The 23,673-nt window shown below is 46.7% G+C and overlaps 1 protein-coding gene across 2 annotated transcripts in view; it reads right to left on the bottom strand.

The window, feature by feature from the left end:
- SEMA5B (semaphorin 5B) overlaps positions 1–23,673 on the bottom strand; it is a 1,093,184-nt gene that overhangs the window by 190,834 nt on the left and 878,677 nt on the right. For both annotated transcript variants that reach the window (XM_069616686.1, XM_069616687.1), the window contains 2 exons: positions 20,581–20,788; positions 17,610–17,817 (listed from right to left, as the gene is read on the bottom strand). In XM_069616686.1, the coding sequence (XP_069472787.1) occupies positions 17,610–17,817; positions 20,581–20,788 (416 nt within the window). The remainder of the gene's footprint in view (positions 1–17,609; positions 17,818–20,580; positions 20,789–23,673) is intronic.

The following is a 23,673-nucleotide window of genomic DNA, read 5'->3' as shown; positions in this document are numbered from 1 at the left end:
CCTAATTACCTCTGTGACGCAGCAGGATAAAGCTCTGTATAAAATGGAAATCTCTTATCGAGCAAAAACAGACACACTTAATGTAATGGCTGCAAACCCACAGTGCTCTCCTCTGCGACGCTGAACTAGAGTGCAACTTCCAGACATGGCGAGTAGGTGGTGCTGTTGCATGCGTGGATTGTGAGCTGAAATGCCCTATTGTGCTCCCACATTTTATGGCAGTGTATTATTTTTCTTGATTCATTGAAACGCAACATAATGACGCTGAAGATGTCTGGTTAGCAGGCAAGGCAATAGGGTCAGTGTTAGTGTTATTGTTATTGTTGGTCATTTGTGTGTACTTTGCCTGCTCTACCCGCAGTACGCTGACTTGCCACTTGCACGCACATTGTGTCTGTCCATAATGAAGACTGCCCAGCAAGGGGCATTATAGAATATGTCTTTGTGCAGGAATTACCTTTGGAAAATGGCAATCTCACCAGTCACTCTGATGTTGTGCCTGTGGGCACTCTTTTCCATTTAAGGCAAGGCACTCCGTCAGTGATCATGAGTTGCCATTCCCAGGGGCAGAACCAGGCTGGCACAGATCTGGCCACTCCACAGATATTGCTGCTTAAATGAGAAAGATGAAAGATGTGTTAGTCCCCGATGCCAATGACATGTGTGATTTTGAGCAATAGTTTGCAGCCCCTAAGCTGTAAGTGCTTAAAAGATGGCGTTACCGATACAAAGCACTGTTTTGTGTAATTTAGAATAATAATGAGGTGCTATGTATCTAGCGCTTTCGCTAAAGCGCTGTCCAGAGAACATATTTACATACAATTATTACCCACCTGAGGTTGGTACTCCTTCATCAGCCTCGGAAGGATGAAAGGCTGAGTTGGCCTCGCCAGTGTCGTGTCATGTGAAGGACACGGTTAACAGTTAATGACCGATCTGACTCGTAACAGGACTTATAACCAATGGGAGTCACTTCGGCTCACGCATGCGCATCAGGGAGTGTCGCGCTCAGCAGTGTGCTGGTTCCAGGAATAAAGAGAGGTTGATAAATACACTGGCCCCATGCTTTCTTTTTCCCACGCTCGCGCTCCTTTTTTCCCTCGCTCAGCTTTGAGAGCGGTATGTGTGTGTGCCTCCGGGACCCAAGTCAACGCAAGACACAAAAGCCAATATTCGAACCTGCAACCTGCAGATCACACTTAGATCGCAGCAGTAAGCTCTCAACCCGCTGAGTTAACTTATAGAAGCCTGCGGGAGTATTCACTGTGTAGGGGTAATTATTCCCATGTGTCTGCTTTCTCTCTTGATCTCCCAAGTCACCCTCCTCCTTTAGTTCACCTCTCTGCCACTGGGCTCTCTCTGCATTCCCACTCTTTCCCTCTCAGTCCTAAACAGCATTGCCCGCCCTCTCCTCAGATCCTGACTTCTCCAAAGTAATTTTAGAAGCTGTCTGGACAGAAACGCGAATTCAGCACTCATCCCGTAGCTGTACTGGTAAGCATATTTTCAGAATTATTTTAAAGAAACCTTGGCAAAGCCATCCATTTCTCCACTAACGCTGAGCTTCTTTAAACAAACACGATTTAACAACCGTGCCAATGCTTGCAGAAGAATCTATACCAACACCCACACCAGGTAGCACCTGCTCCCCCAGTCACCATCGGTGCCCCTACTGCCCACAATCAGCATTGTTGCTGCCAGTCACCATCAGTGCTACTACTGCCCTCAATCAGCATCCGGTGCTCCCAGTCACCAGCAATACAATGCTGGCAGGGATGTAGGCCTTTACTTCTTCTGCATTCACTTTGCCATACATTCACTTTGTCACGTTTACCTCTTCATACCTTCACTTCTTCCGTCTTTCACTTCTTCGAACGTTCACTTCGTTATTATAGGGGGAGATTCCCCTGTACCCCTCCTTATTTGCAAACCCATATTCTTCCCTCTACCCTACCCTTGAACCCAACCCTAAGCTTGCTGCTAACCTTGAAAGGTCCATTGCCACCTTGAGAATGTGAAGATGCTGATAAAGTAAAGGTAGGAAGTAAATGCATGAAGGAGTAAATGTATGAAGAAGTAAATGCATGAAGAAGTAAATGCATGAAGAAGTAAATGCATAAAGAGGTAAATATCTGATGAAGTAAATGCATAAATAAGTAAATGCATGAAGAAGTAAATGTCTGATGAAGTAAATGCATGAAGAAATAAATGCATGAAGAAATAAATACATGAAGAAGTAAATGTCTGATGAAGTGAATGTAGAAGAGGTAAGTGTAGAATACGTTTTCTGGGTGAAGTAAAGGGGAGATACTGCGTGCAGTCACCACCACTGCCAGCGCTCCCAACGCACCATCAGTATTAGTGCCACAGCTACCATCAATGTCAATGGCCTCAGTGACAAGCAGTGTCATGCCCCAGTTACCTGCATCCCGGACACCCAGTAGCAAGTAGCACGGTCCTCACCATTGGTATCATTGCCCCAGTCCCCGTCACTGTCAGAGCCCCCAAGCTGGCATCTGTGCCTGCCACCTGCTCACATCAGCAGTAGTGTCCCAGCCAACATCTATACTAGTGCACCCAGGTCAGCATGAATAACAAGCCCCCGCTCACAATGCTGTGTACCTAGTCACAATCGTGAATAGTGCTCTAGTCAGCATCCGTGCCAGACTAGTCGAGGCAGCATCAGTACCCACTGCACAGTGAGTCCAGTTACTATGAATACCGTGCCCCGCTCACAATGCTGTGTCCCCAGTAACAATCGTGAATAGTGCTCCAGTCCGCAGCATCAGTGCCCACTGTACAGTGAGTTCAGATCACATGAATACCATGCTCACACTCACAATCAGTACATGAGCCCCATTCACCAACAGCATGCGTGCCCCAGTTACTATCAGTGTCAGATTCCCCCTGTCATAATCTGTGCTAGTGCCCCTGGTCATCGTCAATACCACTCACAATCAACACTAGTGCCCTAGTCACCATCAGTGTCAGCATTCCATAGTTGCCGTCATTATTAGTGCTCAAGCTGATAACAATGCCAGTGAACCTTAGTCCTGAAAAGGTACTAGTGAACTCCACCCACCATCAGTGCTGGTATCCTCTAACACATTGATTGCCATGCCTCCACAGACTCCCGTAGCACAGCACACCCAGTAGCATTCAGCACGCTGCCTCCTTTCACTATCGGTGTGGGATAGGAAGATTCCAACGCAGGTTTTTCCATCGAGGGAGAATTTGTTGAATTGTTTCCACCGCATTTTACTGCAAATGTATGTGGGGGGGTGGGTTAGGGTAATAAAGGTAGGGGGAGTTGGGGAGCGGAGGACGCGGGGGTCTCCGCTGCATACATTTGCGGTAAAATGTCCTACCAAAAAAAACTGTGAAATAACATAGAACAATTAGTGTTACATCCCCAATCAGAATCTGTACCCTCGGTCACATCAGCATCGCAGCCACAATCAGACTTATTCCATCAGTCAGTACGAACACCACTTCCCCACTCGCCATCATTTCTTGTTTCTGCAAGTCACTATCAAAACGAATGCCCCAATCACCACTGGTTCCATCGTTCCACAGCCACCTTCAGAATTAGTGATCAGGCTGCCATCAGTGCACTCCAGAACCCCTAAGTGCTGGTGCCTTCAAACACAAGCAGTGTCAGGGCAACTTCACCTCCAGTAACCACCAGCTGCAGACCACCAGTCACCATTGTTAGTGGAGCCCCAGAGCACATCAGTGACTGATTCCCACAGTCCTCATCAGCTTTCACAGTCAGCTCCTTTGACCCCCTGTCATGGTCAGTACTAGAGCCTCCAGTAAGTGTCACTGCCCCAGACATGATCAGTGCCACTGGCTTAATTCACCATAATGTCCATGCACCTAATCGCTCTCAGTGCCACAGCTTGCAGTCATTAGCAGCACTAGCACCCTAGACACCCAAATGGCCACTGATTCACAGCTCAGCACCAGTACTTTCTGTCAATATAAGTACTAAACAGGAGCAAAGTGAGGCCCCCCAACACTTGCCTTGGACCAATGGCCAAGACTGGTAGAGAGATGAATGGAACCTCAGTATTCCTCAGTACAAGAGTTATCCTCAACCCCACTCAGGACAGGCCTCTGAGCAGCGGTGGCGTGTCCAGACTCTTGACTGGGGTGGACCAAGTGGAGTACTGACTTATACAGGGGTGACATGAAGTACGAGGATGCGCGCACGCGCGCGCGTGTCCACACACACACACACACACACACACACTGATCATAGTTTAGGATAATGGGGTGTCACCTGGCGTGGCCAATCAGATTCCAAGGGTAGCAAGTGCCACTCCGTGGACACACCCCTGCTGAGCAGGCAGCAGAAATTAGAGGACCCAGGTTTGGATCTTCACCTCGGATCAATTCTTACAAGAGAAAGACCATAAGGGAAAAGGGGTGGGTTTCCGTACTAGGCCCCCAAATGGCTTCTGTCGCAATTGCCCCGTGCAATGAACCAGAGCTCTGCAGAGAGCTCGCCACCTACTAGGCGATGCTCCTCGCCTTCTGCAGGGATCTACCAGCTAAGCATTGGCATGACCTGGAGCATGGGCGGAGATGTGGGGAGTCTGAAGGGGGGGCAGAGGCTTTTCTCATTGGGGGCCCAGGTGAGAGGGTGAGCTGCCTCTCTGTGCTCCTCTTGGACTTTGAGGGACACTAAGTTAAGACAGTTCGGTTGAGCTTTATTTCGGCAAGAACACCACAAAAACACATGTCACAATCAAAAAAGCCTGTTAACAAAATACCATAATAGATCCGATACAATGCATTGCAGATAGTAAGATGTTCACGGAAAATCACTTTTGGACTTGTGCAAAACTAAATTTCCATTCCCCAAAGTATGAAGATATAACAACTTGAAAGGTACACGTCAATATTCATTTTCACTATCAGTGTAACCCTTTTATTCAACTAATCAGAATAAAGTGTATTTCTAAGCGGCGTTCAACAATCTAACCTTGTACAAATGTACCTAACATGACGCATACTATAACCATGCATAGATGTTCACAACCTCTGTTACAGCGCTGCAATGCCTTTAGGCTGCTGTGTTCTTTATGAATGAATAAATAAATAAATATTGCCTGTGCTAATCTGACATCCTCCAAAAGGGTCTTGTAAGCCCCAATTATTATTGAAACTCCAGAGGGGACATTGTCTAGGGATAGTATAACTAGCGAGAATGCACAGTCGACAATCTGGTCTGTCTGCTCTTCCAGGCCTACATGAGATCATGAGATGTCGAGTGTAAAGTCAGGCTGTTGGTACAGAGACTACATAACATCATGGCCTCCACCATTGATCTAGTGTGTCTCTCCCTGAAGAGTGGCTTCAGGAATTTCCTTCTCAATTTAAGTCAATCCAACTGAGTGGTACTGGGTAGGTTTTTGGGGTATTATATAGCGCAAACCTAGCTAGGAAGCAACAGAGCAGTGTAAATGTCAATGCGGGTAATATATTGGGTACCAATGAGGTTACAGTATGTGGTATGGGAGGCTCCAGCCATGGGATGGTATGTGATGCGGGAACGCAAGGAGCCTTCGTAGCGCTGAAGAGTAAGGTCTTGAATTCCTTTTATCTTCCTTGTGCGTCAATTTCATCCCACGGCTAGTGATGGCCTGGCTACTGGAGGAGGTGCAGAGTGTTGCAGCTAGGTAGGGAGGAGTGATAGGGGGTGCTCTGTAGGTAACAGCATTAAGCTGTAGCAGGTCACACCCACCCTCCAGCTGAAGAGTGTTGCCTGCACTTCACTTTCATCCATTCAGAAGCCACGGATTGACTGCTTCATTTCTCCAGCCTGTATTTCTGCCCCATGACTGAACACCATAAGAATCCTTTCACGTGTTTCCCTCAAAGGAAAGGCACTCCAGGGGTTAGGTGAAGTCTGGGGAACGGTGTTAGCCGGGAGAAAGGACATCTGCTTTGGTAGAGGGTCCGGATCCATGCAACAGGTATAGAAAACTGTTCAAAATAGGGAAAGGACTATAATCAGTAGTGGAACTGTCAAGGTGGAAGTTTTGGGTGGGAAATCCATGCTACTTGAACCAGGCACTGTATTTCAGTTACAGCATGCTGCTTTCTGAAATAAAAGATGTCAGACTTCCTGGTCAGGGAAGAACACTTATTGGAGGAAGTGAAACAGACCGATGTTGGACAGACATGGAATTGTGTGGAGTTTAAGCTTTAGTAGTAATATGCCCTCCATCTTTCAGGAAGACTGTTCTTGCTGCTTGCCCTTCTACTAATCGATCATCCTCTGCCCCTACTCCTTCAGTCTGCACTTCCAGGGCTGAGTGTGCATCTCGCAGCTGCTTTCTCTCCATCACCCTAGTGCTGATCCCCACACTGGCCTCAACATCCTCAGCAGGTGGGGGCCATGTGTACAGTACAACAGCACGGACATCATAGCAGGACGAGGCAGTGCACCTTCTACTTCCCCCGAAATTGCCATGAGTCATGTTAACACCACCGGAGTAACTCACTCTGTTAGAACATCAATTTAATGTAATTGTATTGTTTAAAGCCTGAACTAGCTTGAGAGCAGCCGAACGCTGTACAGTGTGTGGGTAGGAGAGGGGGCAGCAGAGCAGAATCTGTAGTGAGTTTGTTGTCCACGATTATTAAAATGGAACTCCTTCCATAGGTCTCCAAGAGCGACAGTGCCCATCACCACATCTGGAAGGCGCTGATGTCCAGTGTGGCATATGGGATTATGTGTGCACTGGTGCCGTTACTGTGAGCCTAGGGACCAATCAAAACCACTCACTGAAAGGGACTATGGCCCATGCTCTTAGAATGCAGTACACTGTCAATAAGAATTCGGGTTGATAGTTCACAAGTTAAGCGCTCAACCAGACATGGAGGTAAACTTCAGTTTGCAAGTTCGAATCCCCCAGAAGGCCTAACTGAGTCCGTCATCGTATCGAGGTCGACAAATGAAGTACCATTACTTTGGGAAATAATAACTGTTAATACAGCGCTTAGACGCTTGAGGAACACAGGGCTGCATAGAGTAATGCAGTAGGACGGTGCCATGCCAGCTAAAACCTGATCATTACAATCACGAGCACTTTTATTCCCTTCTTACACTGATATTGTCTTGCAGGGCGGCATTGTCTGCCTTTAAAGTCTGAACCTCCTGACTCAAACCTTGTACGGCAGCGACTAGTTCCTGGAGTTGTTGTGGGGTTGCCATCTCAATACTTTGGCGTTGCAATCTGTCAATATGAGCTGGTGGACTAACCGATTTATCAGATTGTTCAATAAAGTCTTCCTCATCAGTAGGACACCGGTCGTACTCCCGTTCCCTTTCCTCCTCACCTGAGCTTGAATTAAACTTCTTTCTTCTGGCGTGGAGAGTGGGAAGACTCTTCTTCTGTAAAAGGTAAGGTCGGCCTCGAAAGGAAGCCACCGCGGCTCCGGTAACAGGTGGCACGGTGACCCCCCTCTGCGACGGACTAACAACGGAGTGAGGGGAAAAGCCCGAATGGCATAAAAACCCCTCCGGAGTACTTGAGCAGGCAGGAACCAGATAAACGGAAAACTCAGGGAGCTCAATCCGAAATATATCCACGGTAGAGAGAGGGTACAACAGGGACCAGCTGAATAAGAGAAAGGAGCCGAGAAAGAGACAGCCAGGAAAAGGAGCGAAATCGGGTACCAACTGGGAAGATAAACACTGGGAAGGCTGGAAGAGAAAGAGCACAAGGGAAAGAGCACAAGGGCCAGGGAGCCCCAAAACAGCAAGGGCGGAGCACCGCCAAAGAGAAAACAATAAGGGAGCGAGAGCAACAGAGGGAAATCCGAAGTTGCAACGCGCCGAATTGCCTAGCGTGTGGAGGTAAATACGCATAGGCAGCGGCCATGTTGAAAAAGACTAGACCGATGATACGGTCAAGGAGAAAACGTGGCGGCACAATCAATGGCGGCCTCGCTTCCACCTCTCCCACAGCCGCCAGTGCCCAGCGGTCGTGACAGTATGCCCCCCTCTAGGGCGATACCCCCCGGGTTTGCCGGGATGTAGGTTGTGGAACCGGTGTAGCAAACGGGGTGCGTTAACATAAGATCGGGGTTCCCAGGAATCCTCGGACGAAGGGAAGCCCTTCCAGTGTATAAGATATTCCAGGCGTCCCTTATGGTAACGGGAATCCCTGATGTGGGAGACCTCGTATACTTCAGAGTTAGGGTCGGGCGGAATGTGAAGTCTGGGAACTCTCTGCCTTCTCCCATCAGCCACATAAGAGCGAAGCTGTGAAGAATGAAAAGTCGGATGAACACGGCTGAGAGACTTAGGTAACTTGAGGCGGTAAGCCACTGGGTTGATCTTGGTCAGGATGGTAAAAGGTCCAATATACCGGGGGGACAACTTGGAAGGTCTGACCCATCGGGGTAGAAACTTAGTAGATAGCATAACCTTTGTACCTTTCTCCCACATCGGTACCTGTCTCCGGTGGCGATCTGCTTGGTCTTTGTATTGAATGCTTGCCTCTTTAAGACTCTGTTTGGCAGATAAGTGAGCTTCTCTCAGCTGTGCCAAACCCGACTCAATCGACGGGATAGGAGTTTCCTTCCAGAAAGTGGGTATAATAGATCTGGGGTTATATCCATAAGTACAATAAAAAGGACTCATACCTAAAGAAGCATGCATCGCATTGTTGTACGAGAACTCGGCAGTAGGGAGAAGAGAAACCCAATTGTCTTGAGACTGGTTTACGAAACATCTCAGATATTGTTCAAGGGTTCCGTTTAACCTCTCAGTTTGGCCATTAGTCTGAGGATGGAATCCAGAAGAAAGAGCCCTCTCAATACCCAACAGTTTGCATAAAGCTGACCAAAACTTAGAGGTGTACTGGCTGCCACGATCTGATACAATCTTTTGCGGGAGTCCATGCAATCTGAATATGTCTTTAAGAAAGACTTCAGCAGTGAGTGAAGCAGAAGGTATGCCAGACAGTGGGGAGAAATGTGCCAGTTTGGAATAGGTATCGACTGTTACCATAATGCATGTACACCCTTGGGATTTAGGTAAGTCGACGATGAAGTCCGTAGAAATGTTAATCCAAGGACCTGGAGGGATCGGGCTGGATTGAAGTAACCCCAACGATTTCTGGGTGGAATACTTGTTACGTAAACAAGTCAAACATTTTTGAATATAAGCCTGAGTGTCTGCTCGCATCTTGGGCCAAAAGAAGGTTCTTTGGAGCAGTTCAAGAGTACCTCGCAGGCCGCGATGACCCGCAACTTTTGAGTCGTGACACCACTTAAGGGCTCGTACTTGAAGGTCATGTGTGGGTAAGATTAGTCTTCCTTGGTTGAAATACAGTCCATCCTTTTCCTCGACAGGTAAATTTCTTAGAGTGGGAGTGGGACCTTCTAAAGGAGTATAAGCCCCCTTAACCTCTTCCAGAAAAGACGATACCACCAGAACGATCTTAGAACGGGGAAACATGAGTTCTTTCTGATCTGACTGGTGTACTCCGTTTCTTCGAGACAACGCGTCAGCAACTTGGTTTTGAGAGCCTGGAATATATGTGATGGTGAAATGAAACTGAGCAAAGAAGTGTGCCCATCTGGCTTGTCGGGTGTTATAGCATTCCTGTTGCCTCAAAATCTGCAGATTTTTATGATCAGTACGTATCTGAAACGGGTGCATACTTCCTTGAAGTAGGTGTCTCCATTCCAGACAAGCCAATTTCATAGCCAGTAGCTCTTTCTCGATGACAGAGTAGTTTTGTTGACTGGTTGTTAAGGTCTTGGAAAAATAGGCTATCGGATGTTCCATGCCGTGGTTGATTTGGAGAAGAACGGCACCTACTGCAGCAGCAGAAGCGTCGGTCTCCATAATGAAAGGTTTCAATTGGTCTGGTTGCCGAAGAATAGGAGCCGTGCAGAACTTTCCTTTGAGACTGGTAAAGCTATCTTCAGCTGCTTCATTCCAAAGAAAAGGTTTAGAGGATTTCTTTAGTAGAGAAGTGATGGGCAGGATAAGTCTTGAAAACCCCGGAACAAATTTCCGATAAAAGTTTGCCAGACCTAAAAACCTCTGGATGTCTTTTACAGAGGAAGGAGATGGCCATGAGAGAATGGCTTCCACCTTCTCGGGATCCATGGTTATACCTTCTTCAGAGAGAATAAACCCTAAATAGGGTATGGATGATTTAGCGAAAGCACATTTCTCTGGTTTGACCAATAGATGATGTGTACGGAGTCGGTGTAACACCTCCAATACCTGGGAAGAATGCTCTTCTTTCTTCCGGGAAAATATCAAGATGTCATCAAGGTATACTACTGTGTTGATCCCCAATAGATCGGAAAATATGCGATCCATAAACCTCTGGAAAATAGAGGGAGCATTTACTAGTCCAAATGGCATCACTCGGTACTCAAAAAGCCCGTATGGAGTGCGGAAAGCAGTCTTCCATTCATCACCGGATCTAACCCGAAGCAAGTGGTATGCATTCCGAAGATCGAGCTTCGTAAACAACACCGATCCCTGAACGGCTTCAAGTATCTCCGAGATTATGGGCATGGGATATCTGTCCTTGATCGTGACTTGATTTAGACCTCTGTAATCAATACAAGGTCTCAACTCCTTTGTGTCTCTCTTAGGTATAAAAAATAAAGAAGCACCTGCTGGGGATCTTGATGGTCGGATCAATCCGTTAGCAAGATTGTCATCCAGGTAGCGCCGGAGAACTGCCTTTTCAGCCAAGGATAGGGGGTACATTCTTCCAAAAGGAACCAAGGCCTGAGGTATGAGGTCTATATTACAATCTTCCGGCCGATGAGGGGGGAGTACCGAAGGTTGTTGTTCCTTAAATATGTCAGCAAATTCCTCGAATATCCTGGGTAAATTGTGGATGGAGTTATTCTCAGTAGCACATATAGTCTTTACCTTTTCAAACATCGGTTCCGGGAGACACCTTTCTTTACAAAAAGAAGAGTGAAAGCTCAGCAGGTTGTCTGTCCAATTTATTGTTGGGTTGTGTCTGCGGAGCCAACCAATTCCCAATATCACAGGAAAATGGGCGGCCCTAATGATATCGAACTTAAGGAACTCGGAATGCAGTTGAATAGATACCTGGACTTCCTCAGTGGTGTGGGTTATGGGTCTGGAGCATAAAGGAGTACCATCCACCCCTTCTACCTTCTGGTCTTCCTTCTTTGGTAATCGGAGAAGGCCCACCTTGTCAGCCCACACAGTGTCTAGAAAATTTCCGGCAGATCCACAGTCAAGCAGGGCTTGTGTCTCTATCTGTTGTCCTCTGAACTGGAGCTGAACGGCAACTACCATCAATCGATGGTCTTCGGAGGTTTTGGCAGAGGTCACAGAAAGTGTAGCATAGGAACCAGCTGACGCCCCTCGATAATCTGTTCCACCGACTACTGAGGGCGTTCGTTTCCCGGCCTCCTCGGGGGTACGTCAGGACAGTCCCTCAAAAGGTGTCTTGTCGAACCACAATAAAGACACAGATTGCCTTCTCGCCTTCTCTTCTTTTCTTCCGCTGTCAAAGGGGCTCGGGTGGTACCAATCTGCATTGGTTCGTCTCTGGAAGGTGGACGAGTAACAGGTGAGGAGGTCGACGTGTGGGCTTCAAGGGAAAATCCGGGAGGACGAGTCTTCTTCTTCTCGTTCTTTCTTTCGGTCATGCGATAATCGATCCTAATTATCGCCTTGATGAGATCGGAGAAAGAGTCTGGGCGGGGAATTCTGGCTAGTTCGTCCTTTAAGTCCTCCCGCAAACCCCTCCGGAATATGGTATACTGTGCTTCTTCTTGCCAACCAGCCTCCGCTGCTATTCGTTTGAAAGCGGACAGATAGGAAAGCAAGTCTGAATTTCCTTGACGCACGTCAAGGAGGTCTTCACTGGCTAAAAAGGCTGTTTCCGTATGAAGGAAAGTCTGTTTGAGAAGGTCTTTGAAAGCTGAATAATCTTGTAGCACTGGGTGGAAAAGGTGCCTCTTCGGAAAGCAAAGTGAATATCACAAGCATCAAGGAATTCCTTTACTTTCCTCTCGGTGCCATCAAATTTGCCTGATACCAAGGGTAGGGGGGGAAGATCGGCAGTAAGCTGTTCTTGAGCAGCAACCCTTAGTTGAAGGGCGGCATTGTCTGCCTTTAAAGTCTGAACCTCCTGACTCAAACCTTGTACGGCAGCGACTAGTTCCTGGAGTTGTTGTGGGGTTGCCATCTCAATACTTTGGCGTTGCAATCTGTCAATATGAGCTGGTGGACTAACCGATTTATCAGATTGTTCAATAAAGTCTTCCTCATCAGTAGGACACCGGTCGTACTCCCGTTCCCTTTCCTCCTCACCTGAGCTTGAATTAAACTTCTTTCTTCTGGCGTGGAGAGTGGGAAGACTCTTCTTCTGTAGAAGGTAAGGTCAGCCTCGAAAGGAAGCCACCGCGGCTCCGGTAACAGGTGGCACGGTGACCCCCCTCTGCGACGGACTAACAACGGAGTGAGGGGAAAAGCCCGAATGGCATAAAAACCCCTCCGGAGTACTTGAGCAGGCAGGAACCAGATAAACGGAAAACTCAGGGAGCTCAATCCGAAATATATCCAAGGTAGAGAGAGGGTACACGAGGGACCAGCTGAATAAGAGAAAGGAGCCGAGAAAGAGACAGCCAGGAAAAGGAGCGAAATCGGGTACCAACTGGGAAGATAAACACTGGGAAGGCTGGAAGAGAAAGAGCACAAGGGAAAGAGCACAAGGGCCAGGGAGCCCCAAAACAGCAAGGGCGGAGCACCGCCAAAGAGAAAACAATAAGGGAGCGAGAGCAACAGAGGGAAATCCGAAGTTGCAACGCGCCGAATTGCCTAGCGTGTGGAAGTAAATATGCATAGGCAGCGGCCATGTTGAAAAAGACTAGACCGATGATACGGTCAAGGAGAAAACGTGGCGGCACAATCAATGGCGGCCTCGCTTCCACCTCTCCCACAGCCGCCAGTGCCCAGCGGTCGTGACAGAAACGGGCAGAGGTAAGCGCACCTTGCAGAAGGACGAGTCGTCTATAAGGTTAACACCAAACGTGCATGACACACACAAAGGACAACCTGACACCATGGGCAACACACTCATCGCCCACTCTGCTCTGCTGCCCCAGCTCCTCCCAAGACTTAACACTAACTGCTGGTCACTGTTGGGATCCCAGCCAGTGCCATACTATCACTGTCCACTTGGTGGCACTGCAGTGCTGGTGCCATTGGGCCAGCTAAGTGCATGCCATGCCTCCCTAGCCGATGGAATGTCCATTGCTTCAGTATGATGCTAGGCAGTAAAATGGACGTGCTACCGTTATTTAGGTATCGCTGCCCCCATGCTCACGGAAACAGAACACTCATGGCAATATGATAAACAGGGGCGAACAGGGCAGTCCTTTCTATGTACTGTGTTAGGTTCATAGGCTTTGGTACTGCACCAGTCTGGTCCGTAGTGGTTTTGAAGCGCAAGGGCTTGTCCACAGAGGAGTATTGTGGGTTCCATGTAATAATGACCCCCAGGTTCTGGCTACTTCTTCCTGGCTATCAAAAGTCTTTGCCCAAATATTCTAGGAGGGGTATAATTATATATTATTACCCCCAGTCCTAGAATATTTGGGAAAGTGTTTGATAGCCCAGATGGTGCATCATTAATGCATTTTTGTTTAAAGTCGCCAACCTGACCGTATTGTGACCCCACCCAGCAAATATAAGGACCTATAGGTAGAGGTTGTGCTGTACTTTGCAATATTTAGCCAAACAAATGGATAGGATGGGGAACCACAGTGTCTGCGATAAATATGGGAGTTTAGCGGCTCATCGCGAAGAAGCCCTGTGCTGTACGTCTTTCACCCTTTGTTTCACGGCCCTGAGCGCCATTTGTTTTGAGTACCCAGCAAAATGAGTTGGTACTCCCAGTCTAAGGCCTAAAATGCATGTAGCAGTATGTCAGCCCCACACGCTGCTTCTGCTCAACACAGCGCCCCACCTGGATCGGTGCTTCTGGACATTAAGAGGCTTATATTGGATGCCTGAGTCTCAGGAGCAGATGTAGGGTTGGGCCAAACAGCTCAGTAGCGTCTCTGGTGGTGATGGAAGCATGGGGGGTGCACCATGTAAACTTGAAATGTGCAAATAAGGCAACTTTGAGGAAGCGTGTGGGTCGGGTTCCATGTGATAAGATCGCTGTGAAAAAGTCACCAGGTAGGTGACTTTTTTTTTTTTCTGACCCCTAAAATACATTCCCCAAATATTCTAGGACGGGTATAATTTTATATTATTACCTCCAATCCTAGAATATTTGGGGAAAGTCTTTGATTGTCTGGAGGGTGCTTTTTTAGGGAAATGACACCACCTCGTGGCCGTTTTCACAGTGCCTTTATCACTGGATACCGTGGGTTGCCTGTCCTCATTATTCAGCTCCAGGATGCAAAAAAGAAAATACAGGACTCTTAAAACATAAAAAAGAAATCCTAAAATACATTTAGGAACAATGAGGAATGATGGTATCAATGATCCAGTATCAGGATATGCAAAGAAAATACTAAGAAACAGGCTTTCTCAGCTTACGCTCTCGCACTCTGGATCTCTATGCCATCAGACCAGAGAAATGCCCACTCCTTTCTAATCTTATGGTACAAACTCGAAACTCTTTCGTTTGTGCTCTATAAAGCCCCATTCACCACTGGGCCAACACTCTAAACTACTTCTTAAACTTCCGCTAGGCTTATTTTGCCGAAGTCAGCGTTTGGATCGGGCCACCTTTCCATTGCAAGTTCTTCTTCTCTGTAAACTCTGGAGCAAGCAACTGGAGGTTGTACAGCTATGGAAGTAATCCCACCATCACTGAAAAGCGGCCAGGTGCCCTGTTGGGCCAGGTCCACACTATATAAACAGCACAAATAAAATGAAATGAAATAATAATTTCATATATCCAATCTAGAATATAGCTTCGGAGAGCAGTCAGACTTTTGAGGAAAAAACCACAGTCAATCATCCAGCCATTGTTGCAACAATGGATGGATGATTGACAGTCGCTTTTGCCTCAAATGGTCTAAAACAGAGATGATCCATATCAGCTCCCCCATTCCTCCTCCCCAGCCTTTTGCCTGGCGAGATAGCAAAGACACCGCGCTACTCTTGGGTGCATGAAAGAACTTGGCTATCACCTATGATGTCTTGCTTTCCTTCGATTCGCAAATACAGGGGATCACCAGGAAATCCCATATTCACCTCCATACGCTAAAGAGCATTTTGCCACTCGTGGACATGTCTCAAAGTGGGGATGACTACAGCCCTGGTGCTCTCCATATCACCCGTCAGTGACAATTAATAAAATAAAGGAGGCTGCCAGGCTGCTCCTGGGCCTGACACCCTGACCCAGAGGCCACATACCCCACAGACCTTAAGTTCCATCATGGTCTTCCTGCGGAGAGCCGATCACCTTTTCCATGGCACTCATTCATCAAGCCTACTGGCGGGCCAGACCAATTTCCACTCAGCGGAAACATAGCTGTCCTACATGGGTTCCAATATCTTCAGACACTTTTTCCCTCACCAAGGACCGGTGCCAGAGGTCCTAATTAGGGGGCAGATTGCTGAACCCTGCACTACCCAACCTACGAAACACCTACCCATCTCCTTGAGATTGCTCGATATGTCACGACAAGATAACATACAAATGATACAAAGAACATTAACGAAATACTGCAAGCTCAGTGAAACCCTAGAAAACAGATTAAATCATAAATACATATATTAAAAGTGCACCGAACAGTAGCTGTTAATCATAAAAAAGATGGCACATCCCTATTAAAGAAACTAAATGACTGTTTGCCTATAGCCGCACTGGAACTGTTGGGTAAATGTAACCCGTAACCACCTGTCAATGTAACCTGTAACCGTCTATGCAACCATCTACTACTGTAAGGCTCTACGCTCATTGTAACCCTGAGCAACGAATCACCCTTGTAACTGAAACACTTTTTTGCAACAGCACCTCGATGCCTCTGGGCTGCTAGTGCGCTTTACACATTTTGAAAATAAATAAAATAAATACTGCATCAGAAATCAATACAAGTCACCAAATAAGAAAGAAAGGACGTTCGCCCACTTTCTTTAATTGTTTGGCAAAATAAACTGTCGGCAAGTGTTCACTAGTTTCGGCGACGTGCCAAAATGGCTTTGTAGACCTCGTCTTCTTCAGGGACTGTGTTCAAATAGTGACTTCACATGGCATGTGTAAAAAACATTCACCGTTTCCTCCGGGGGCCGTGTGTGGTGGTTTATTCGGCATCATCAATGTTCTACATCTTCTTACTCAATAAAGAGAAATTCTTTCATCAAAATCAAAACGTAGTTTAATTCTAGGTTATATCGGCACATACCGGAACCAATCTTATCTCGCTCTCAGTGTATTGACGGCTTCCCTGTGAAACAGCCGTTCCAAATTTCCAGCACCTCATGGACTTACCTGCACTTAGTGTAATGTTCTCTTGCTTGGTAAGGTACTGCACTTTCCCCCTTTTTCCCCTCCATGCACTTAACTGATTTGGAATGTTCCATGGTTGATAAGAATCAGATTTCGTCTACCCTTTTCCTTCTTTCCTTTTAGGGTGCTATATAGCCAGTTCGCTCATGGCTGGCACCTTATAAAACAACAATGACTAAATCACCATTTCATAGGTCTGTGGGTAACCTGTAGGCCACAGGCTCAAATCCCAAAAGGGGCCAACTCAGCCTATCATCTTTCGTGGTTGATTAATAAGTACCACTGGGAAGGCTATACACGCACATACCACTTCTGAGAGCGCTCGTTTTGTGCCATAGGCTATATAAATTGCGAATAAGGCCCTGGAATTGTGTATTGGAATTTGATTGAACCTTGTCCGAGGAGGGAGGGGAGTTTTCATTTTCCGTGGTCCGGAGCCATTGCCACATTGAGGCATTTGTGACATAGGTTGTGGAGGGGATTTTTGAGTAGTGGAGATGGGCTGTGAAAAATTGGGATTTTAGTTCCTTCTGGAAGGTCTTGGTGGCTTGAGAGCATCTCCGGTCAAGAGGGAAATTTTTCAAAATCTTCTGAATAATCTAATATCTAAAACTCATGAAATATAAAGCAGATATCCGAGTATGTTCAAATGAAATGACAAAATTGCTGAAGCAATATTACTAAAAGTGACAAATAAGGGAGCTATGAACAGCTATGTATATACAATTGCTCTAATGCGTTTTTGTATGGTAGAGTAATTGCAGTAATAATCAAAAAGTGTATTTTCTACCAATTACTCAAAATTGTTTAAGACACACACACACACACACACACACACACACACACACACACACACACACACACACACACACACACACACACACACACACACACACACACACACACACACACACACACACACACACACACACACACACACACACACACACACACACACACACACACACACACACACACACACACACACACACACACACACACACACACACACACACACACACACACACACACGTTCCTCCGGTGATTTGCGGTTTTTACAGCTAGAAAGGAGTAAATGCAGAGAGCGGTACATGTGCTTACCCTTCTGTTCTGTACACCGAACACCTCTCCAGGGGAATCTTCAGCACTCCATTATTTAAGCCCACAAACAGTGACCTGTCGCTGTGAAGAATTTGCAGGTTTCTGATTGGCTCTTGCTGACCACTGGGAAGAATCTGCATTTCCTCCAAGTAACAGCTCCTCAGGCTCCTATTAGAGGTGGAGAGCGCCTTCAGGACCGAGCCGTATTCTGATGGAATAAGATGGAAGAGACGCGTCAATCTCTCCGATAAATATTGCATTCTGCACCTTGCACGCATGCTAAAAAGTGTTGGCAGCCCATGGATTAATCCAGAAATAGTCAAATGTCTCCATTCTTTTGCAAATCAGGAACACTAGGACATTATTTTGCCACATTTGAAAACTATCTCCAGAGCAATGACTCAAGGTCAGTTTTACCCCCCAATGATATGAAGGAGCACCAACGTGTTGCCCTGGCTGTTGGGAAGTTTTGTGGTTCTGTGGCAGAAGGCGGGGAGCTGAAATACCTTTTTTCCAACTCCACAGTGTCTTGCAGCTAGGGTTTGGTGAATTCTGTATATTTGTTATAGGAGGCGGGGATCTGTGCACACTCTGGGAACCTTTTTCTATCTCCCCAGTGTGTTGCGGACAGGGGTTTGGAAGTGCTGTAGTTCTGTAGTAGGTGGCAGGGGGCTGTAGTTTACTTTGGGGATTTATTGTTCAACTCACCAGTGTCTCTTGGAATTTATTGTCCAACTCACGAGTGTCTTGTGGCCAGAGGCTGGGGAATTCTATAGTTCTCTTGGAATCTACTGCCCAACTCACCAGAGTATTGTGGCCAGAGATTGGGGAAATCTGTAGTTCTCTTGGAATCTATTGTCCAACTCACCAGTGTCTTGTGGCCAGAGGTTGGGGAATTCTGTAGTTCTCTTGGAATCTATTGCCCAACTCACCAGTGTCTTGTGGCCAGAGGTTGGGGAATTCTGGTGTTCTGTGGCCTGAGGCAGAGATCTTGGGACACTCTTTGAACCCTGTTCCAGCTCCCCAGTGTGTTGCGGACAGGGGATTGGAAGTGCTGTAGTTCTGTAGAAGGAGGCAGGGAGCTGTAGTTTACTTTGGGGATTTATAGTTCAACTCCCCAGTGTCCTGTAGCAAGAGGTTGGGGAGTTATGTAGTTCTCTTGGAATCTATTGTCCAACTCACCAGTGTCTTGTGGCCAGAGGTTGGGAAATTCTGGCGTTCTGTGGCATGAGGGGGGATCTTGGGACACTCTGGGAACCCTGTTCCAGCTCCCGAGTGTGCAGTGGCTGGGAGGCGGGAGGGGGGTGAGGGCTGCTGTAGGTTTGTGGCAGGAAGTGGGGACCTCTAATACACTGTTGGAATCTATTGTCCAACTCGCCAGTGTCTTGTGGGCAGATGTTGGAGAATTCTGTAGTTATCTTGGAATCTATTGTCCAACTCGCCAGTGTCTTGTGGGTAGATGTTGGAGAATTCTGTAGTTATCTTGGAATCTATTGTCCAACTCGCCAGTGTCTTGTGGGCAGATGTTGGAGAATTCTGTAGTTATCTTGGAATCTATTGTCCAACTCACCAGTGTCTTGTGGCCAGGGGTTGGGGAATTCTGTCGTTCTGTGACCTGAGGCAGTGTGTTAGGGGCAGTCTGGAAACCCTTTTTCAGCTGCTCAGTGTGCTGTGGTTGGTGGGGGCAGGGGGAGGGAGGTCATGCGGCTTGGCGACACCAAGAATAGGATGCCACACTTTCTGACTTTAGGGGGCAGATGTTTGCTTATACCCACGATCTGCAACCTGCAGCTCTCCAGATGTTTGGGACAACTGCCATGATCTCTCGCCATTCATTATGCTGGTTAGGGCGGGTGTGAGTTGTAGTCCAAAACATCTGGCAAGCCAAAGGTTGCAGACCCCTGGCTAATGGTGTAGGAGGTTGTGACAGTGCACAGGTGCACTGACCCGCCCACCTCATGCGTTGGATCTAATGTTTGGTGCAGAATGCTCACGTGCAGAGCTCTTCTGCCGCCACACAATTCTGCATCATAGAGCCCCAACTGTGGGAACTGGACACCCTAGTTTTGTTATCAGTGTGATCCCAAGCGCATGGACAGGGTGTTCAGGGGAATGACGAACACATGTACACATACAAAAAGAAACTTTTAGGCATCAGTTACCCTGCAGGGTCTGGATTGCTTTACATATACCCTTACTACCCTTCCACTTGCATTCCCAAAAATCGCACTTTTCAAAGTGGAGTTCTCTGTGCCCTATATATAGGATGGCATTCTGCGCAAAGCACTATGTGAAAAGTGACCAGGAGCTTCATCCCCTACAAGGCAGCCTAAGCGTTTGCAGAAAACAATTGATATATGAAAGTAAAATGCATGGAAAATTCCCTTTTGAGGAAATCGGGGGCTCTTGGCCAACGTGGACCTCATTCTTGACTTATCTAGGAGCTATGGCAGTAGGTATGGTATGAGGCAAGGCTATCAAGGGGTTAACTGTCTTATTGTTCTATGGACATTGGGATGAGATTATCTCTATTAAAGAAGAGTCTATGGTGCATGTGAAAGGATCCAGACACTTTGATAATATTACTGTAGCCCATCCACATCGTTACTTCACAGTACGCGTCTACCAACTCTTGGTTTCCATACATCCCTAAGTCCTAACTTTAAAAGCCGTACAGAGCACTGAAGGCTAATGGACTATTGTGCGCATGCTGAGCAAGCAAAGGGTAAGACATTTGGAAGCCCCAAGAGGCCCTGTCACCTCGGAGCCAATAATGACTGTAAGTGCCTGCTACCCATGAAACTCCATGGGTGATCATCAATAAAAGCGGTAGAACTTTGTTCAGCGTGCAATTAAGACAAAAATCCCACAACAGCTACGAAGTGCTATAGATTTCTTTTTCAGAACCTTGTTTTCAAGCGGGTGCACATGTGTGGACCTTCCCGCAGACCCATTGCTTGAGGCCTCCTACCTGTCCCGATGTACATGACGTGGTACAGTGTGTCCTTTCCCTGCACAATGTCAACCACCAGCTTGGAGAAGCGAATGTTGTCCTGGGTGACGAGGGGGTCGACGGAGACGGGCTGCACCACATCGTTCATGAGGAACAAGCGCTGGGCGTCCTGGAGGCTCCTCTCCGTCAGGTTCTCATTCGGGCTGTCGTCGTTCAGGATCCCGCACTGAAGGCAGAGAGGACACCAGGTGAGGGTGCGGGCCAGAGCAAGAATTCAGCACAGCGGTTGTGCAACAACATGCTCTCGTGAAGAGCAAACATCATGTGACCACAACACTTCAAGAGAGTGAATGCACTGTTAACAATGACACAACATTCAGTGATTTGACAAAGTGTGGTGAAAGGCAGACAGTAACTGGACCCAGTTTGACAGTTATATTGAATTTTGAAGGAGTGTGAGACAGACACAATATACAAACAATCTTAAAGATGTGTCTAACTAGAGGGCAGGGAAGGTCTCTGGCACTGTGAGGGAGGGTGATCCCGATGGTTTGGAGTGTTTTGTAGCGACTGCAATATTTTGCTAAATGCCACATTATGAACCAAGCCTGGATAGATTCATGTTAAGAAGAGGCAATCCACATAGGCATATTGGTCATGAGGTACAACAGTTTATTTGGGGATCACCCAAGCCCAATATAAAAAGAGAACTCAAAGAGGCGATCAGGAGTTATTGCAGCCTATGAGCAAGGGATGCTGTCATAGGAGGAGAGGATCACCTGTGAAAGAAATGGCGGCTCCCCTGGACCGCGGCTGCAGAAAGGTAAACTAAGATATGAATGCATCTAACTGGATTCCCTGTGGAAGTGGGTCTCCTTCATCGGTGAGGGAATTACATCTTAACCTCGGCAGAGGCTGTAGGGTCATTGGCAGAAGAGGTTCCACTGTTGTTGCTTGCAACACCAGGCTATTCACATCCAAGAGATTAAGTAAGCTGGATCAATTACAAAATATCCTTCTCTTGTCACAATAACATGCAAACTGTGACATGTGAAACTCCATGTGGGTAATTCAATCATTGTGCAATAACTCCAGCAGAGTGGTTTAAAGAAACAACACACAACATCATATACTATCTGTGAAAAACCAGATGGTGTTCCACAACCTAGTCCCCAGGGATCCTGTACTCAGGTGGCCAGAGAAAGGACATCGCTTTTGGATCCCACCCCTGGTGGTGGATAAGTGAGGAAGGATCACCTGGGTAAGGGGTCCTCGGGGTTTGGGGGAGAAGCACCCAATGGTGAGACATGGTATCCCCCTTTTTCAACAACCCATCTAACCCCCATCCCTGCTTATTTTATGGGAAACTACAGCTCCCACAATTCCTCCCCACTTTACATTGACAACAACACTGAGGGGAGGGAGATGAGGAATGAGGCCAAAAGGATTACCTCCACTGGCTTACAAATGCTCTTTCCCTGTAATGAGGCCAGGCACGTAGTCCTAACTATACACACCTGCCACTTCTTAACACTCCCTGCCAGGATAAAAGGTGGCATGCACAATCACACAATGAGCGAGGCAGGGTACGGGAAGGAAATGCTCTTTCGGGGCTGATGTGAACCAGGCTGTGGAAGTTGGAAGGCCAAAGAGCTGATCGGCAGTTGCAAGGATCGAGAGAGAGCCAGGTGAGAATTCCACACTTTTGGGAAGACGTAAGAGTTACAAGACTGAAATCGAGTGACCGGAGGAAAGAAACCTTCAAGTTGCTTGAAAGAGGCCCGCAACCCTTTCGGGTGAACGGCAGAGTTGGGGAGGAGGCGTTGGTAATGGCTTTGACTGCTGAATTAAGAATACTGATGAAAGAAGACAAATTAACACGACCAGTGATTTATCTAAAGCAACAAAAGCCTGGTTTGTGTCAAAAGTGAAAGTAACCGTAACTCAAATTTGAAGGTTGTGCGTGTGCCAATAAAACATGCAATGGAAAGGACAATTAAATTAGAAAAGGAAAGGATACAAAGTAAGAGAGTGGTCCTGCAAGGCGAAGTTGCACATTCGAAAATCTATATGAAATGTACTGAATTGAAGTGTATTACAGTGGGAACCAAGGGAAAGAAAGTAACTGCGATCCCGAAAGAAAGTTGAATAAGAGAAAAGCAAAGTATCTGAACTTTGAATATGCCAAGAGGGCAAAGTATATGAACTGTGAAAAAAGCCAAGAGGGCAAACTAAAGAGAATAAGAACTACAAGTACCAAGAGGCATTGGTGTTGCAAGATGAGGAACATTGTGAACCATAGAATTGTTGACAGAGAGGTCGAAGTGGTCATGCAGAGGTCTATGTAAAATCCTTGCAGTTTCAAAAGTCTTTGACAGTGAAAGGATACCCAAGATAAAACATGGTGAATGGAACCCATGCGAAGAGATGAATAGACAGGCTAGAGTCCGGCAGAGGGAACCCTGTGCAGAACTGTGAGAAATTGAGAAAGCAAATGTAAACAGAGTATTGAAGGCAGGCGGACAAAGCCTAAGGAAGTGATTAAGCTACCAGAAACTTGAAGCCCAAGCCTGAACTGTTGAATTGTACCAGTAAGCCAAAGAACTGTGCCAGCCACCTATCCTTTTAAAGAAACTTTAGACCCCGTGGGGCTGAACGTGGGGAAGGTAGTTGTTACTTAAGTCATTCTGACATTTCTTTTGAGACACTATTTTCCTTTTGTACTCCCTTAACACATTTGCCATTTTGAGAAGGAGGGCAAGGTTAATTTCTTTTTAGTATAGGCCTTTTTATTTTGACTAAACTGACTTAGACTTGTTTTTTATTTGTATAATGGTCGAGACTACTCCCATTTTAGAGTTAGGGCCAGTTAGGAATTCTACCAACCCAACCAAAATACCAAACAAAGGTTTTAAAAACAAACTTGTACTTATTGTGTCTGTGTCTACTATTGATACCATGACACATCACATAACATTATGCTAAATTCTACACATCACAAAACCTCACACTGCACCATGAAACTTGACAACATCCCAGGACGGCAAGAAATAAAAATAGCTCCACCTCAAGAAAAATCACAATGCATTATGTAAAGTTTATAAGAGATCA

The sequence above is a fragment of the Ambystoma mexicanum genome, chromosome 9 (genome assembly GCF_040938575.1).
Source record: "Ambystoma mexicanum isolate Mex_15411 chromosome 9, UKY_AmexF1_1, whole genome shotgun sequence".
Taxonomy (NCBI): domain Eukaryota; kingdom Metazoa; phylum Chordata; class Amphibia; order Caudata; family Ambystomatidae; genus Ambystoma; species Ambystoma mexicanum.
Note: the sequence above shows the minus strand (reverse complement) of the source record. Positions and strands in the feature narration are given on the sequence as shown.